This window comes from Alligator mississippiensis, chromosome 1 (assembly GCF_030867095.1).
Source record: "Alligator mississippiensis isolate rAllMis1 chromosome 1, rAllMis1, whole genome shotgun sequence".
NCBI classification, from domain to species: Eukaryota; Metazoa; Chordata; order Crocodylia; family Alligatoridae; genus Alligator; species Alligator mississippiensis.
In genome coordinates this window covers 49,824,367-49,841,030 of record NC_081824.1, presented here as the reverse complement: position 1 = coordinate 49,841,030, position 16,664 = coordinate 49,824,367, and the positions used below count along the sequence as shown (strand labels likewise).

Genomic DNA, 16,664 nt, shown 5'->3' with positions numbered 1-16,664 from the left:
GTGATGCAACTTTAAGCCACTTAGGGTGCATCTACATGTGCATTTAAGCACAACTAAATTTAATGTGTATTAAACTAATGCACATTAAGCGATTTTTGGCAGATGTCTACATATGCAGAGATTTGGTACTAAAGTTACTGCAGCCCTGCCATGTGCCCCTAGTGGCTGGGCAGGCCTGGCACTAAAGTTAGTGCCAGGTCGTGTCTACACGTGCATTAATGAACTTTAACTAATCATGCCTAAATTTGATACCTGCGTTTGCAGGTATCAAATTTAGGTGTGGTTAGCCTAATTTCACCATTTTTAATGTGCATTAAGGGAGCTTACATGTAGATGCGTGCCCACAATACACACAAAATTAGGCTAATGTACATTAATGGGTCTCATGTAGATGTGCCCTTAAAGGTGTTAATGTGTCAACAATCCAGGAGTTAATAGCTCCAGGAGCCACCCAAAATTAACATATACTTTTGTTGTTGCTGTTATAGTGTTGCTCAATAGAAACAATATAAAAGATGGTAGCAGGTTTTAGGCATTGTGTTGCCTAGTAGAATTTACAACCTTGAGTTAGGCCCCTTGGGTCGAATCCTATTTTACCTGTTAATTGTTTAATGTGTAACTTCTAGCAGAGTTCTGATGTAAATGGCCAGAGGCAGGGAGGTAACCTATTTAATCTAAGCAGACACAGAATTCTCCTGCATTTTAAATGGGTATAAGTAAACATTTCACAAGATGTTGGAGGCACATTTTACTTCACCCTCCTTTCACATTTGTTTCAATAAGTAGCACTTAGATACTTCCAGAGATGGATCCTCCTTACATGGAAAATGCATGAGTCTCCACTTATTCCACTGGGGAATTTTAACTTCCGCTAAGTTACGTTTGGCTGCTTGGAATCCTGCTTGTCTCTGACTGCATGAATTATTTGAGTCTTAGTTTTTTGGGGGGGTTTTGTGTCCTGGTAGCTTGTTGTGCATGTGGACAGCATAAGGCTCATCCTCCTCCATATTCTGGTAGTTATCTCAGTGGAAGACCTCAGTTCTACATTCCCCTCAAACTTCTTGGAATTTAAACCCACACTGCTTGTGTCCTTATGCAGTGCCATAATCACCTAGCATGGGACTAACATACCTGTGAGCACCTAACACACCTTTTCTCTCGAAGCAGCCAAGAGGAAGAGTCATGGTGTCAGAAGAAAAGCAAGGAAGAGGGAGATTAAGGCTGAGGCCCAGGGAGGATGATACCCTGGATTCTAGCCCCTTCTTCCAAGGCTGTTTATGCATTTTACCCATTGGCCCTTTAATGCCAAAGGCATTGCAGATATTGGAGCTATACCATTGAAAAGCTATTCTGGATTACATTTTAGTAGGAAGAGGCAGGATCTGGCCCAATTGTATCAATGAAAATGAGAAGGGACTCTGCCCGCAATGGACACATTGATCTAAAAATAACTGAATCAACAGTCTTACTCTGACTACTCTACCTTCCCACATAGGATGTGGCTGGATTTGTCACAGGAGAAATAAGATTTCAGGAGATATTTGACAGTAGAAAGAGTCACCTGGTATCCCACAGGCAAGGCCGGCCTAAGACAATACTGAGTATTGTACTCATTTGGGCTTTCTTACTTTCTGAAAATCAACAATCTTGAGCTTTGCTATAGCCAATCCCCCAAGCTTTGTTTTCTTCTTTCCAAACTTTTCCCCTTGGGTATGAGTTGGGTCTTCCTGCATGAAGTACTGTAGCGAGGACTGTCAATAAAGCATTCTAAATAGGTCAGTCTGGCAATCTGTACCCTGAATGCTTTTTAATCAGTATTCTTAGTAACTCTGAAATGCAAAATGCAGAAACTATTAAAAGCAAGGACTCACTTAACCACTGTGAGGGCAACAGCCAACTCCTTGAACCACAGCATCAGGCTCCCTTTTGCTTTTTTCCTTCTGTCCCCAAGATGCTTTCCCTCTAAGCTTCCCAGTGGCCTGCCCTTAATAGAAGGGTGGTCTCACTGTAGCATAGTCATTGGGTTGCTGACCTGTGGTATATGATTCAAATCATCTCAGGCAGAATGATGTTAGATAGATGTTCTTTTGCTATGCAAAATGTTGTCATCATCTTCTCCCTTTCTTGCTTCATGATTATAGGTTTTTCTAGTATCAGGCATGGTATGTAGTCCTGGTATGGTCATCTACAATGCAAAGTTCTCGGGATCTGGAAGACTAACAGATTTTCCATCTTCTGTGTTTCACCATAATAATATGGGTCTGGGACATTAAAGTAGCCCTGTTTTCTCATGTTGTAAATTAATCTGCTAACTCATCTCCAGGCTGAGTAGTCCTGGAATAAGAAAAAAGATGGGATGAATGGATACACACCAATTATTTACAGTTATAGGGGGTTATGCTGAACTTGTTTGCATTTAGGGTGAAGCCAAATTGTAGTAGAATGGAAAAGGACTAAGATGGCTTCCAGGCAGGAATGAATCACGTCTGGGCGTGTGCAACAGGGACAAATTTAGTTATGTAGTACAGAACTATAGCACATACCTACAGTTCATGCCATTAAGTGAAGTGAAGTGGAATTTTAGATGGGTAAAAAATGGCATGTGACTTTTGTCACTTACTAGGCTTTTGCTACAATATAGAGGATGAGTTTGATGCTGGAGAAAGGGAGTTACAAAAACCAGCATGCACAGACCAGAGAAGGACTATGAAGTTATGAAAATAAATTATTTTATAGCACCAAATGTAAATGAAACATTATGAAACAAATACTTCTTTTAAAAATATACAAAACAAAGTTCCGTGAACATTGCAGTCAAGTCTGTGAACTTGGTCCCTAATAGCCACGCAGAATTTCCAGAGGCTTTAAGATATGTAGTTATCCAACGAACGTTCAGAGCTTGAACCTTTGGCGGTGCATATCTGTAACCTTGGGTGTTCTTCAAGCTGTGATTTTCTACCTGTATAGATGCAATTTGCTCATCAAGAAAATTTCTTTAAAACTCTGTTTTTAATTAATTTTCTCCTTTAATTTGAGGTCCTAAGATAATAGATGTAGAAAAATTCAATTTTTAATTAGGTTGTGTTGCATGCGTTTGGAAAAACAAAACATCCTAACTGCAGCCTTAATGATGGATTCATGACCTGTATTAGAAAAAAAACAGGGATAAAGAAGAAAAATAAGAATAAATAACTATTTATTCTTCTTTGGTGGGGATCATAGCTCTGAATATGAAATGAATTTTACAGAAAACAGTTCCCAATAATATACTTAAGTTTGATTTCAGCATGAGATCTCCCGAACCTGAAAAGAATTATGCATGTGGTGAGTGTTATACAATTGAAAAATGTCATTTATTTGATCTGTATAGGTCTTTGCAGGATTAAATGCAGGTTACTTAAAAACATCAACAAGAGATATAAAGAAAGGAAAATGATAACGCAATTAAAACACTAACAACTGTCATCTTATTCTCTCTGTAAGCAGTTCTCCTGCATCCTATTCCCTTTTCTTTAAGAGCCTTATTCTATTAAAAGACATCAGGCCTGGACCAACTGTATGGAAATGCAATTAAAGAATAAATCAATTGTTTGAAAATGTCTGTTTGTATTACCAGTTACTAATCAAAATATACTGGTTAATATTTGTGAAAGTGACAAGGCTGCATGTTTTGTGTCATTGTTTTCCAGATGGGAGTTAGTGTTGTGGATTCTGCTGTTGCTGGATTAGGTGGTTGTCCCTATGCAAAGGGTGCTACTGGAAATGTAGCCACTGAAGATGTGATATACATGCTTAATGGTTTGGGGATTAATACGGTATGTTATTTTCATGCTTCTATCACCTTACGCACATTTCTTACCACAGACATAGTGTATTTGAAAAACATAGAAGTTGCATTGGCATTGGGATCCACTTGCTTTATCACGTAGGAGAAGGGTCGTATTTTACAATCATTCCTTCAATTTGTAGTTGAAAATCACTTTTGGTAATAGGAGACTGGTGAGGAGTCTAAGCAATCTGCACATTTAGCAGCTGAATAAGCCTTAACATCTCAAAAGGCTGATCCAAAGTTCACTTCTGTCAGTAAGTGTCTCACCATTGATTCCAGTGAACTTATGCCAGTTCAATAGTGCTTGTTCTTGAGTTGTCCCATCCATCTTGCCTCAAGCATGAAAGATACAATTGTATTATTTTCACAAGGTTTGGGGTGGCCACACTTATAACTGCTACTTAGCTAGTCAGCATTCCTTTAAGACATTGCAAAAACAGTCAGCTATTATCTGCAAAGGTAAATTACAAAAAAATATTATCTCCCTCTGCATGGACACTAGCTATATTATGTATTTTACATGCTGAGTCCCTACTGACTAGGGCAATAGAATCCATAAATTAACATTGTAAGTCAGGTGTCAATCATGACATAAAAACATGGTTACCTGAACAACAATCAGTAGTTTCAGAATAATTATTGTAGAAAGAGGTTTAAGGTGCTAATTTTGACCTATCAAGACCTAAATGATTTGGAGTCTTACCAGCCAATTGCCATTTGTAGAGAAGTTCTTGCTAGTCACCCCCTGGTACATGAGGGCTGCTGATCTGGTGGTTGTTGTTGTTGTTGTTGTTTTTACTAGAGTTTTTTTACACTAGAACTAATTTATTTTATAATTTGCTAAAACCAGTTTGGTTCCCCCACAGAACACACTGTAATATTGTCCACTTCATTAGTTTTTTCAGGGAGAGCTAGTTGATTGTGGATGCTAGTATGTATGGGAGGGTTTAACTGTTACTGTTTATAATAGGAGTGCATCCTGAGGGGGGATTGCATAATAGACTTCAAATACCTAAAGAGAGATTATAAAGAGAATGGAAATAGCATTTCCTCTGTGGCTGTGGATAGGACTAAGAACAATGACGTCAAAGTACAGAAGAGGAAGTTTAGGCTGGTTATTAGGAAGAAATTTACTATGAACAGACTACCTAGAAATGCTGTAGAATCTCCATTCCTGGAAATTTTCACGGGCAGATTACACAGACACTTGGCTGGGATAGTTAGGCACAGATGATCCTGATTTGAACAGAAGGAGTAGTAGACTATATGACCTCATGAGGTGCCTTCCAGCCCTACATTTTTATGATCCTATCTTATGAAGTGATTTGAGATAATTTTGGAGAGGAGTTGTAGTTTAATGTAGTCAAGACCTTTGGAAGGGGAAGGATATTAACATATTTTCTCATATGCAACATGCACCTACCCCCACAAATGGAAATTGGAGTGTACATTATAGGTATGGAAATATGGTAAGAGTAAAAATCTGCTGCTTAGCAGGGAAAAACAAAGGTTAAGTCTGCATGAAATCAACAGGGAGGAGAACAATGAGCATGCTCAGCTTCCTAGTTGCTGCAACTTATTTATTTACTGCATTGTGCTACCTATTACTTTCTTCCTCATTCCACCTTTCAAAAACAAGGTACATATGTTATTTTTATCACACATACATCAGTAAGTGGATGTGAATGGAAATAAGGGGATTCAACTGACATCATTTTGGAATTTGACTCCACACACTTGTTAAGCCCTATAAAGAAAAACATCAGCATTTCTTTGACAATAGTCTAATACAGTGACTCTTACAATATCCATACTATGGCCCCATATTACAACAAGGCAAAAAATGTTTCCACAGAGCCATAAAACGAGATGGGAATGGCCAGGATCACAAGTTGAAAATTATTTTTATGAAAAGGAAAAATGGAAACCTCAAGATTGTCATGTTAATATATAGAGACCCTGGTCCTTGTCCAGTATGTATTTATATGAACACACTTTTGCTCATTACACTAACTGTCTGCTAAGGTTTCCCTATGTTTATGGTACCACATAATGAATTTCCATAAAACCAAATGTCTCTATTTGCATGGAACTGCTTTCTGTTCCTTTCAGCTCTGCCCTCATGCTCTCACATTGTTGACTGAAGTCACGGATAATGTGAACCAAAAGATAAACTGCTATTTGAGCATTCATTAATACATTCAGAGTAGCATCATCCATCAGAATAATAATTAATTCTGGTTTTATAGTGTTCTTCACAATGATTCATCAAGATAGTGATGTGAAGTAAATCTGTAACAGAGTCCATCTACAAACATGTTGATTGCTACTACAGTGAAAAATGGGTAGTTCTGTATCAGAGCATTAGATTTGTAGGGAGACATACACTTTATGCCAAAATCTCCTTTTGTATGGTTCATATATAATTATAATAATAGTATTTGCACTTGTGATGCTTTCAAAGTGATTAGCAAACATTTATCTACTTCTCAGAAAGGCTTAGTGCCACTACTACCCTTTTATAGACAATGAGACCAAAGGTCAGAGAGATTATGTGCTTGATGCTAATGAGTGTGGAATGAGAACTGATTAACTGAAGTCCATGGGAGTTGAAGGAGTGAGTCTTCTTGCAGGTGATTTTGGCTTTTTGTCTCTTTTCCAAAGTAATACAGACTATGAAAGAATTAAGAACAGAATCCTACTGACTGGTTGTTTCATGGCCTTGATGGCTATAGTTAGCAAATTGAGCCCACAATCCTCCTGCATATATGTAGTGGGCATCTAGCATACACATATGCAACTTTCAATGTCTGACCCAAACTCAGGAATATTCTTAAAATTTACATTGTTTCTTATTAACCCATGCAGTATTATGCATTATTCTGTACATTGTTGAACATGTGAATTTTGTGTGTATTCTTGGTCTTTCACTGCAAAGTGACTACCAATTATGTCCATAATAGAATGTTTCTTAGTTTTCTGATAATACAAGAGCAGCTGCTAACTGGCCTTTTAAGATTATATGTGCAACAGCAGAGACCACAACTAAACTGCTTGTATGCATGTATGCAAGGCCTCAGCTACTTTGAATTAGCCTAACATAAATTAAGCCCACTTAGGACTCCAAAACTAGGCCTAAATCCTACAAATCAGGGATGTCAAACATACAGTCCACAGGCTGGATCCAGTCTGCTGACCCAGGTCATCTCTCACTGGAGAGCTGGCTGATACCATGGGAAACCCACTCACCTTAGCCAGAGCCCTTTGGCTGCATTGATGGGGCTCCTGTTTGTGGTGCTGAGAGCTGCTGGCCTCCTGGTGAAAACCAGGGTGGTGGTTGCTTTCATAGGAAGCCCTGTCACTGCTTTCATAGGAAGCCCTGTCTGGCTTCACTGGTGGGGTTTCCCCTGTGGTGCTTCTGGGGCTGCCAGTGCCTGACTTGCTAGGATGCTGACTACCATCCTGGGAAGCCCCATGACTCTACTCTGGCCACAGTGAAAAGGCTTCTGCCTGCAATGCTGTTAGAGATGCAGGTGCCCCCAAAAAAGCTGGGGTTCCTGCTGTTGCTGCAGGAAGTACCACTACCCTGGCTGTGGTGGCAGACCCTCTGACCACAGTATTGCTGACCTGGCTCTGGTTGTGGTGCCAGAGTCTCTGCCTACTTTGTTACTCAGGTTGCCCAGGCCTCAGCTTTCAGTGGGGCACTGTTTGCCACTGCAGGAAGCCTGGACAAAGCCCTAGAGCTCCAATTCTGGCCATGGTGGTGCAGGGTCTCTCTCTCCCCCCCCCACACACACACGCATACACACAACCCCCCGAAGGGTGCTATCTGCTGTCACAAGAAGCCCCAGCACTGATGGCAGAGCTTTTGCCTGTTGCTTCTGAGGCTGCCAGTGCATGAGCCAGGGTGTGGCCCTTGGGTGCTTGAGAAGGAGGGAATGCAACCCTTCAACCAGTTTGAGTTTGACACCCGTACCTCAGGAGGCTTGATCCAGTAGGCATGCTCAGAGCACACTTCCTGCATGCTGAAAATGTAGAAAGCGTAGCTGCAACTGCTTTCCCTTTAAGCAAGGCCATGAACAGAAGACATGGTGGCAATACTTACCTTTTATATCATAACCTTATGGTGAGTAGGAGAAAGGTGTAAGTGCACAAGAGGAAGCATAACCTTAGTATACTTGATAAGGGACACATGGTGTCTGTCAAAGCATGCATTGCACATGAAAAAGTTTATTGGATAAAATGCAAAATATGTCCTGCCATCAGAGGCCAGAACTACAATGTCCTTCTCCAAGATGAATATCTTGATGTCTGGGCTACAGAGGCATGTGCTTTCTGTGCTTTCTCTCTTTGACTCAACGACTTTTGCACTTGCTGCTTCACAATGGCCTTCAACAGGAGGGGGGCAGTACACTTCTGCTCAGAATAGTCTATATCCCAGTGGTAGAATGTTCTCCTGAGGGTGGGTTTGAGCCTCTGCAGGCTGAATGAGAAATTTAACCCAGGTCTCACACTTCCTGTGTGAGTACTTCACCAATGAGGTTATTACACAATATATCAGCACCAGCACGCCAGGTTGGTGCCACCAGTGACAACTACATAAACAAATTCTTGATTTTGCTTTAAATACTAAATGTTTAACTCCTTTTTGGGTCTAGCTCCAGTAGCTTAACTAGGGGTGTTGGAGCATTGGCCCTGTTGCCAACTGAGAAGGGGCATCAAAATCGGCCGCGCCCCCATACCCCAACAGCAAGAGTAGCCCCATGTCATTGCTCTTGCAGCAGCAGGTGAGTTCATGGACGCCATGCTGTTGCTGCTTTAAAAATAAGAGCTGGGGTGAGCACAGCATGTGGCAATGGCAGAAGCAACAGCAGTGCAGCTGGAGACTGTTTGAGTCTGAGCCCCCCCTGGCCCCTTCTTTCAAAACCATACCCCCAAGCTTTCCTGCAAGCACAAGCCCTGCTTGTTATGCCTTTGTCTAAGTCTGAAACTTAACAGGGTGTGAATGTGTCATGAGAATGGTAGGTTAGCAGGAAACCTTTTTCTTTTTGGTCAGGAACCTTATTCCACTGATCACTCAGTTGTGATTCTGTACCTGGATGCAATAGTAATATAAATTATACTTTTCTACTGGAGTGATAGTTTCCATGGAAGAACGGATATTCATTATATTGGTACAAAATACAACTTTCTAATTGCTATAAATGATCAGTTACTTGGTAAATCCATCTAGTTTTCCTGATCTGTCAATGTGATTTTTTACAAACATAGTTGCATGCATTATGTAGCTATTATATTTCAAATGTCTCAAGTGTTGAGATATATTATTAACCCACTTCCTCCACTCTTGTGAAAATTACAAACCTGTAGGTAAGCTCAAGAGTGGCATAAGCAGTTTCAATATGTATATTTTTATGCTTTCATTAATAACATCTTTTCCCCCTTCATGTTTTAGGGAGTGAATCTTTATAAGGTGATAGAAGCTGGGAACTTCATCTGCACAGCTTTAAGCAGGAAAACAAATTCTAAAGTTGCACAAGCTTCCTCTGTTTTTGAACTGTAAATGATGGGTTCCTTTCTGCAAATTAATTGCTCTTGTCATTTCTCTTGCCTAAGAACATTTGCAAAAGGAAAATCAATTGTAAAACTATTTCAGTACAGGAAAAATACAACCAAGGCACAGAATCTTATTATGGAAAAGATAGCTGCATGTGAATATAATTCAATGTCTTGTCATATGTTCTCTTTAGGAAACAACACAACATTGCAAACAAGAAATAAATTGTCCTCCAATACAAACCCATTCTTGATGCTTTTAAGATGAAAAAAGATATATATACTTCTGGGCATCTTACTGTTTAATTAAATAGCCTTTTAACTCACTTGATTGATTACAGAGTTCCAGAACAAGTGAATGCATTGTTAATTTTTAATCAAGCTGACTTTTAGTTTAGTACAAATATTTGCAGTAGTATATGAGATCCCACATTGTGTGTGGTCTTGCCATAATGAGTTTTATTTCCTTGCATCTCTGCACTTTATTTGCCAAGTCAATTGTGTTATGAACATGAGAACCAAATCCAAATATGCCATAGAAGTTTTTAATAATAACACTTTTGTATTTTTACTGTGGTTAACATCTGTTAAGAATATGAATGTCTTTATCTAGCTCCAAGAGTTTGTGGTGAATGGCAGTATGCCATATTCAAATCTATTGCAATCTCCCTTATTTGTTTCATACATTACATTCACTATAATTGCCTCTTTCAACACTTATATTAAAAATCAAATCAGGTAGTTAGCAGAAGTTGGCATTTACATACAATATTTAGCATAATATGGTGGGATGTTTGGATTTTTGTGCAATGGCCACATTTACCAGTTTCACATTTTCATCTATAATCTAGATTATCACTTATCACTTAGAATAAAAACACTATTTGTGAGGATGTTGAAGACCATGCCTGACTAGCTTACACAGAAAGAATCATCTATAACTAAGCTCAAAAGGGATGATATTGTATCTTACAATGCCTGTGTGTAATAACAAGCTATGTGAATTACTACACAAAGCTAAGTAATGAACAATTTAAATAGGAGTTTTGTTAATTCTATATTCAAATAATCTGTAACAATACTATCAAGTTTCAGGCTGAATCTTTAGTATTTTTTTTTATATCTGTTGGTTTTTTGAAGCCTAACTCTGCCGAGTTACAGTTCAATCTTAGGCTGACTTTAAAAATCCCAAATCAGCTTTTCTTATCCTGTACACCTGGATTGCAGTTTAGGATTTGTGTAGCTAGAGACTCAAACCAGGCTTACTCAGTAACTCAGAAATGAAGACTAAACACATTCAATCTGTACTGTGATGACAGTAAAAATATCATCCAAATTATACATTTCCAGTTTGCCATTCTCAAGGGGCAAATAATGAGAAATGGAGACTGCCGATCAGACATGAGAGTATTCATGATTCTATGGCCTAGTGGTTAGGGTACCCACTTGGGGCAAGGAGCCAGGTTTCTAATTCTTGGTTTAGTGAATATTTCATGAAAAATAGGGATATATTAGTTGTACAGGATATGGACCCCACATCTTCCACGTGCTGTCCCTTATTCTCCATCCTTAGAATTAATATACCTTATAACAGTAGTTTTAAACTTTTTTCATTCACAGACCCCCCCAAAATTGAATGAAGGTGAATTGTAAGTATGAGTATTCACATACTCTTGACTGATCATAGTCATTTTTTGTGGACCTCTTAGATATAGACTGTGGACCCCAGGGGTCTGTGGACCACAGGTTGAAAACCACTGTTATATAAGACAAACGAAATAAGTGCCACAAGAGAGACTGAGAGGGCACTGTTCTTACCTCAAAATATTCTTCAGCCTGGTTGGTAGGGCATTTTCATGGGAAATGTAGGTTCAAATGTCATCGGACAGGAAAAAAGTGAATTTGAGTCTATTAGTAGGTAAGTGCTCTGTAACCAGAAGATAAGGCTAAAGTCCTAGAGTCAGAAACTGGAAACCATAAAACAAACCAGTGTCAGGAACTGGAATCCTGAATCTGAGAGATGATCAAAGTCAAGAAACAGGGAGACAATAGTAAGGTCAGAACCTAGAGCCCAAGAAGCCAAACTATGTAATGGGAGCCAAAGAGTTGGAGCTGCTTACAGACTAGAAGCCTGATATGTTGCACAGCATTAATTGATGCTAGGATGGAGCCAAATGGATGACTAACAAAGACTGCCTTTCTCTGAACCCAGCTGAGACAGCTACTTGGTCAATTGGGAATCAAGGACTTTAACCTTACATCTAAGTCCAATGTTGTGACTCAGAACATCCCCGCTCAGCTGCCACTTATCCTGGAAGCAACTAAATTTACTAGGTGACTTTTAGTTTGAGTTAAAAATTCCCTTGGTGCCTTATTTTTTATTTCTTCTAAAAACTGACCCTGCCTAGCTTATATCTAACCCCAGATAGGAATCTAGAATCTAGACATTTTTCTACTTCCGTTGCTGAACTGGCCTTTCTTAGGGGACAGTGAGAAGTTACCTACTAGGCCTGCATGAAGCTTCCATTGCTGATTCAATTTGGAGGAGATTTGGCTTGATTTGGCAGCCAAATCTCTGAATCTGAATCAAATCAGGAGACCAATAAACTGGTTTGAATTGATGTGAAGCCTCCAAATTGATTTGGAAAGATTTGGAGAGCTTCAGAGAGATTTGGAGATTCAGGCAGTCTCCACTTGTCGCCGCAGGGAGTTGGACCTGGACTCCATGCTGGTAAGTAAGGGGAGGGGGGGCTGGAGGTGGCAGGAGGGGACTATGGGGGGACCCCCACCAGGCCCCATCCCCTGCTTGCTCACCCAGCCCCACCTATGGGTATGCTGCCGAGCCCCAGCACTTAAAAAAAAGCCTCGCACTCACCAGCTTTTTTTTGTTTTTGTTTAAGTGCTGGGATGCTTGGGCCAGGTGGGACAGCCATTGATGGGGCTGGGAGAGTAGACAGGGGATGGGGCCTGTTCAATTTGGAGATTCAGATGATTCGACAGTGGCCAAATCTCTGAATCAGATTCAGCCAAATCAATTCAGTACAGTGATTAGAATCACCGAATTGAATCGCTGTCCCCTGAATCAGCTGAATCTGAATCCAAAGTAAATACTAGCCACTTTGCACAGGCCTATTACCTACCACACACTAACGGGATTAGGCTGCACAAAATGTAACTACAACTTGAATAAAAAAGTGTCTACATACCTGTTCTATAGTATCCTAGTGGTTACAGTCCATGTCCAGGAACTGGCAGACATTGTCTCCCCTCTTAGCAGGAAGGGTTGCAACCAACATTTCTTGCCTCTGAGGTATCCAGATGTCACAAACCTCCTATTATTCAAGGGCTTTAGGGGGTGTCTTACAGGTTTGTTTATGTTTGGTTTACTGATATAATGTGCATAGTCTCACTGGAAAGCCAATATTATCCTGTATCCATTTATGTTGCTTTTATCATTGTATAGATCATGTTATGCTGTCTGTATATATATTTACAATTTGGGACATTCTATAGCCCAAAGAAATGAGGAATGTATACTTGTGGATAGGCAAAATTGCTATGCAGTAGCATAATTAGGAGTAGTTAAGTGGAGTACCAGCCCTGGATGCTGACATATAGGGGACGCCATTATGGCCTCCTCTACCCAGGGGTCTTTGTCATGGCAGGGGAAGCCCTGCACTGCTACCAGGCATAGGAGCCAAGCAGGTGCAGCCCCATGACCAACCGTCTATCTTGGGTAGGATTGTGAAATGATACCCTGACAGAAGCTTTGCCATAGGGGCACAGCCCTGCCCCTGGTAGTTGGTACCAACAGGGCACCAGCAGCAGACCATGGGGAATCTACACTTCTGCCAATTCTTCAGCATCAGCAGCCCAAGTCTGTCCTGCTACAGCAGCAGCTACTGCTGCCACTCAAATGAGGACATCCCAGGAAGATAAGACTAATATTCTTCTCCCTCTCCCACAAATTTTCAAGTAACCAGCATAATTTCCCTGCTCTGTCCCCTCCCCCCCCCCCAATCTCACTCACTGAAAAAGCACCCTACACCTCAGCTACTAAATATCTCTTGGCATTTAGTTACTAGGGCAAGGACAATTGTCACTCCCAATCAACATCAGAAGGGGCAACTGCTGTGATGGATACCCAATGTATTATCTGTCTGTAATGGTAAAAAACAACCCCACAATAGCTAAGGCATTTCAGAGTGATGGGCCATCAGCTAGAGGAATTCCAGCTATCTTCACAGGAAAGAAATATCAAGAAGAGCAATGTTGCTGATGTGGGTTGGCTGGGAGGTATCTAGGGAGATATCTTGGAGACAGATTGGGGAGGGAGGGTCTTTAAGTTATTTTAGGCTTGGGGAGAGTCCAAGTCCTCAGTGGTCATGGATGGCAGGATCAGCAGGAAGGCTGATCCTTACAAATACTTGCAGCACCCTCACAGGGGTAGGTGGTAGCCTGATGAGAGGTTAAGACACTTTACTTGTCTTTTTTGTTCTGTTTCCAAACTTTATGGTCAGTTTTCTTGTATACTTTTCTCCTGTATAATAAATCCTTTTGTTTTGTCTCCTTACTGATTGCCTGTGTGAGAGAACAATCTCAAGGTGAATGATAATCCATGGTAAACCATTCTATGGAAAGAGGGACCTAAAATTTCTTTCACAACCCAAGGGCAAGCCACCTGGAGCTGGCAGAGATTCCCCTCTAATCATTAAGCTGTTACATAAAAGGTGAACATTATCTACCTGGTCATTACTGGCATTGATTAAAGGAAAAGAGTAAATCCTGCTTCAAAAGAACGAAGTTCAGGCATATGAGTGCTTAGGCTCTAAATACTTGTTTGAACAAGTTCAGAGCAGTTGTGATTTCCTTTCCTTTGATGATAACTACAGGGAAGGGGATCTGAAAACTTGTTATTATTGGACTAAGGAGCCTCAGAATAGGAAGGTTGAAAACTGGGTTACAATTACTACGCTGTTGGTCTATTTTATTGAAAAGAGCCAAATCCAGGTAGTGAATATTTAAGATTTACTTAATGTTTCAGAAGCTTATTTTAAAGGGAAGCAGTGTGACCTAGTGCTTAGATCTAAGATTTGGGAGGTAGGGTTCCCAACTCTGCCATTGCCTCATTGTGAAACACATCAGGCTGCCTCAATTTACCTTCATCAAAAATGGGATAATATTCATTTTTGTTTATGTGGCACTACAAGGCTTAATTAATAAATACTCATAAAGTGATTTGAACTGTTTAGATGTGTGAAGTTAGAAAATCAAATTAAAGAATTATTCCTAAAAGATATTTGATTTCCCATTCTTGAGTTGTTAAAATGCTTGCCTGATTTTAGTTATTGTATATTACTAAAGGGGAAATATTTTTCCCTATGTCTCCTTTCAGAGACATCTGCCTTCCTGAAACATATTGTCCAACAAGTAGAAGAACTAAAGCCAAAGTTAATGTAGTCCTGTGAATCAGTTTACAGAGATCTGATGCATTCACTAAGGAACTATTGCCTATACATTGGAGTGGTTAAAAAGGTATGATTTTGCTTTATGTGGCATTGATCTTAAAAGATGACATTAAACATATCTAATGTTTACTCAAACAGATATGCTAATATGTTGCAACATATATTATTCCGCAACTCTGGTTACCAAGTCACACATAAGGCGTTGGTAAATATCAGCTGTCACTCAGTCGCACACTCTACCATTTACTTTGTTACAGTGTAAAACATTCTAAGTGCATTTGTTTGTGATTACCTTTTTATCAGTTGTTCCAATCTACTTATATGGAACATGATACATAACTGATGAATCTCTTCTAAAGTAACTATAGAAACATACTTCTTCCCTCCATTAACTAAGCATTAAGGGCTAGATCCAATAACGGAGATAAGCACCCAAGAATTAGACACCGCCATGCCTAACTTCTAGGAGCTCGTCCCAGAAAGTGGAATCCAGATCCTTGTGAGGGTTTCAGCTGTCTGCAAGGAAAGACAGGCAAGATAAAATCCAAAACAGATGGCACTAAGCAGGGAGCTACCTAGACCCAGTTTGTACAAAATATTGACCCCCGTCCCATGGTTAAGTATGTTGGTGGCTTCACCTACTTGGAATCCACAACTGAAACCCTTTCTGAAGATAAGCACCTATTCTTTGAAAGGACTAAGCAGGGCTCACTCTTTAAAACCACCACCATCTGTGACCATGTCTAAGTTTCACCTGTTTTATAGCAGTCCATTAATTTGAACACTCTCAAAGAAAATGTGAGACCTGGATTCCATTTTCAGTATGAAGGGATTCAAATCTATACCTCCTACTTTTCCAGTAAACTACCCTTAACCACCAGGCTATAGCCTATCCTAGCTAAGGCTATTCTAGCCTTCTGTACAACTCTTCAGGAAGGAATGTGATTTTCTACAAGTCGGTGAAGGACATAGCACACTTCACAGCAATAACAACAATGTATCATTATTCAAGCCTACTGCTGGGCCCCGGTACAGAAAACAATAATACACTTATATTTATTAAAAAATAATGTAAAATATTTTAAACTGCTTCAAGTGTCTAAGGCTGACAAGACTGCCTGATAGTTGGCTGTGGTTTTAATTGGCTAGCTATCTATCTATCTATCTATCTATCTATCTATCTATCTATCTATCTATTATAGAAAAAGTAACTTTAGGTAATCTACTCACTGCTCTGTGAAATCCTATGAAATGTAAACTTTCATTTCTACCCAGGAGAATTTTACAATCTTTTCTCCAATGCTTGATAAAGGGTGTTTGTGTCCAAAACCTTGCAATTAAAGACATTTTTTACAAAAATCTTGTTGGTCTAATAAAAGATATCACCTCTACTATGAGTCCTGATGCCTTTAGGCAATGTAGTAATATAAGCTTCTGATTTTCCTTTTTTTGTCAGTCTTTATTAAAGAATATTTACTTCCCAATGCAACTTTACATGGAAAAAACATAGTGCATCTTTAACACGGATTCTACTCCCTGGCCAGATCCAGCTACGCAGGCACACGTGGTTTGCAGCACCTCAGACCTCTTTGCTGCACCATGAACTTCAGGCCTGGTGCATTAAAACATGCCCCACACTGCAAATTTGCCATGTAGGGGCAAAAATTGCTATTGGGAAATCACAGTAGCAAAACAAAACAAAAAAAAGCCATGAAAAAAATGCAACATTATTGTAAATGCTGTTTAATGTGTTGCCTTAATAGCAGGGGTAGATGTACTCTCTGAAACGCAAGATAACCCACTTGCAGAAA

General features: G+C 39.8%; 1 protein-coding gene across 4 annotated transcripts in view; it reads left to right on the top strand.

Annotated features, from left to right (window-relative positions):
* Nucleotides 1-16,247, top strand: part of HMGCLL1 (3-hydroxy-3-methylglutaryl-CoA lyase like 1) — a 158,204-nt gene extending 141,957 nt beyond the window's left edge. For 2 of the 4 annotated variants that reach the window (XM_014605349.3, XM_019497054.2), the window contains 2 exons: nucleotides 3,690-3,815; nucleotides 9,285-13,958. In XM_014605349.3, coding sequence (XP_014460835.1) covers nucleotides 3,690-3,815; nucleotides 9,285-9,392 — 234 coding nt within the window. In that variant the 3' untranslated portion in view covers nucleotides 9,393-13,958. Of the gene's footprint in view, nucleotides 1-3,689; nucleotides 3,816-9,284; nucleotides 13,959-14,780 lie in introns of those variants that run through there. The other 2 variants (XM_019497033.2, XM_019497040.2) reach the window with 2 other exon arrangements.
* Nucleotides 16,248-16,664: the final 417 nt, after the last annotated feature.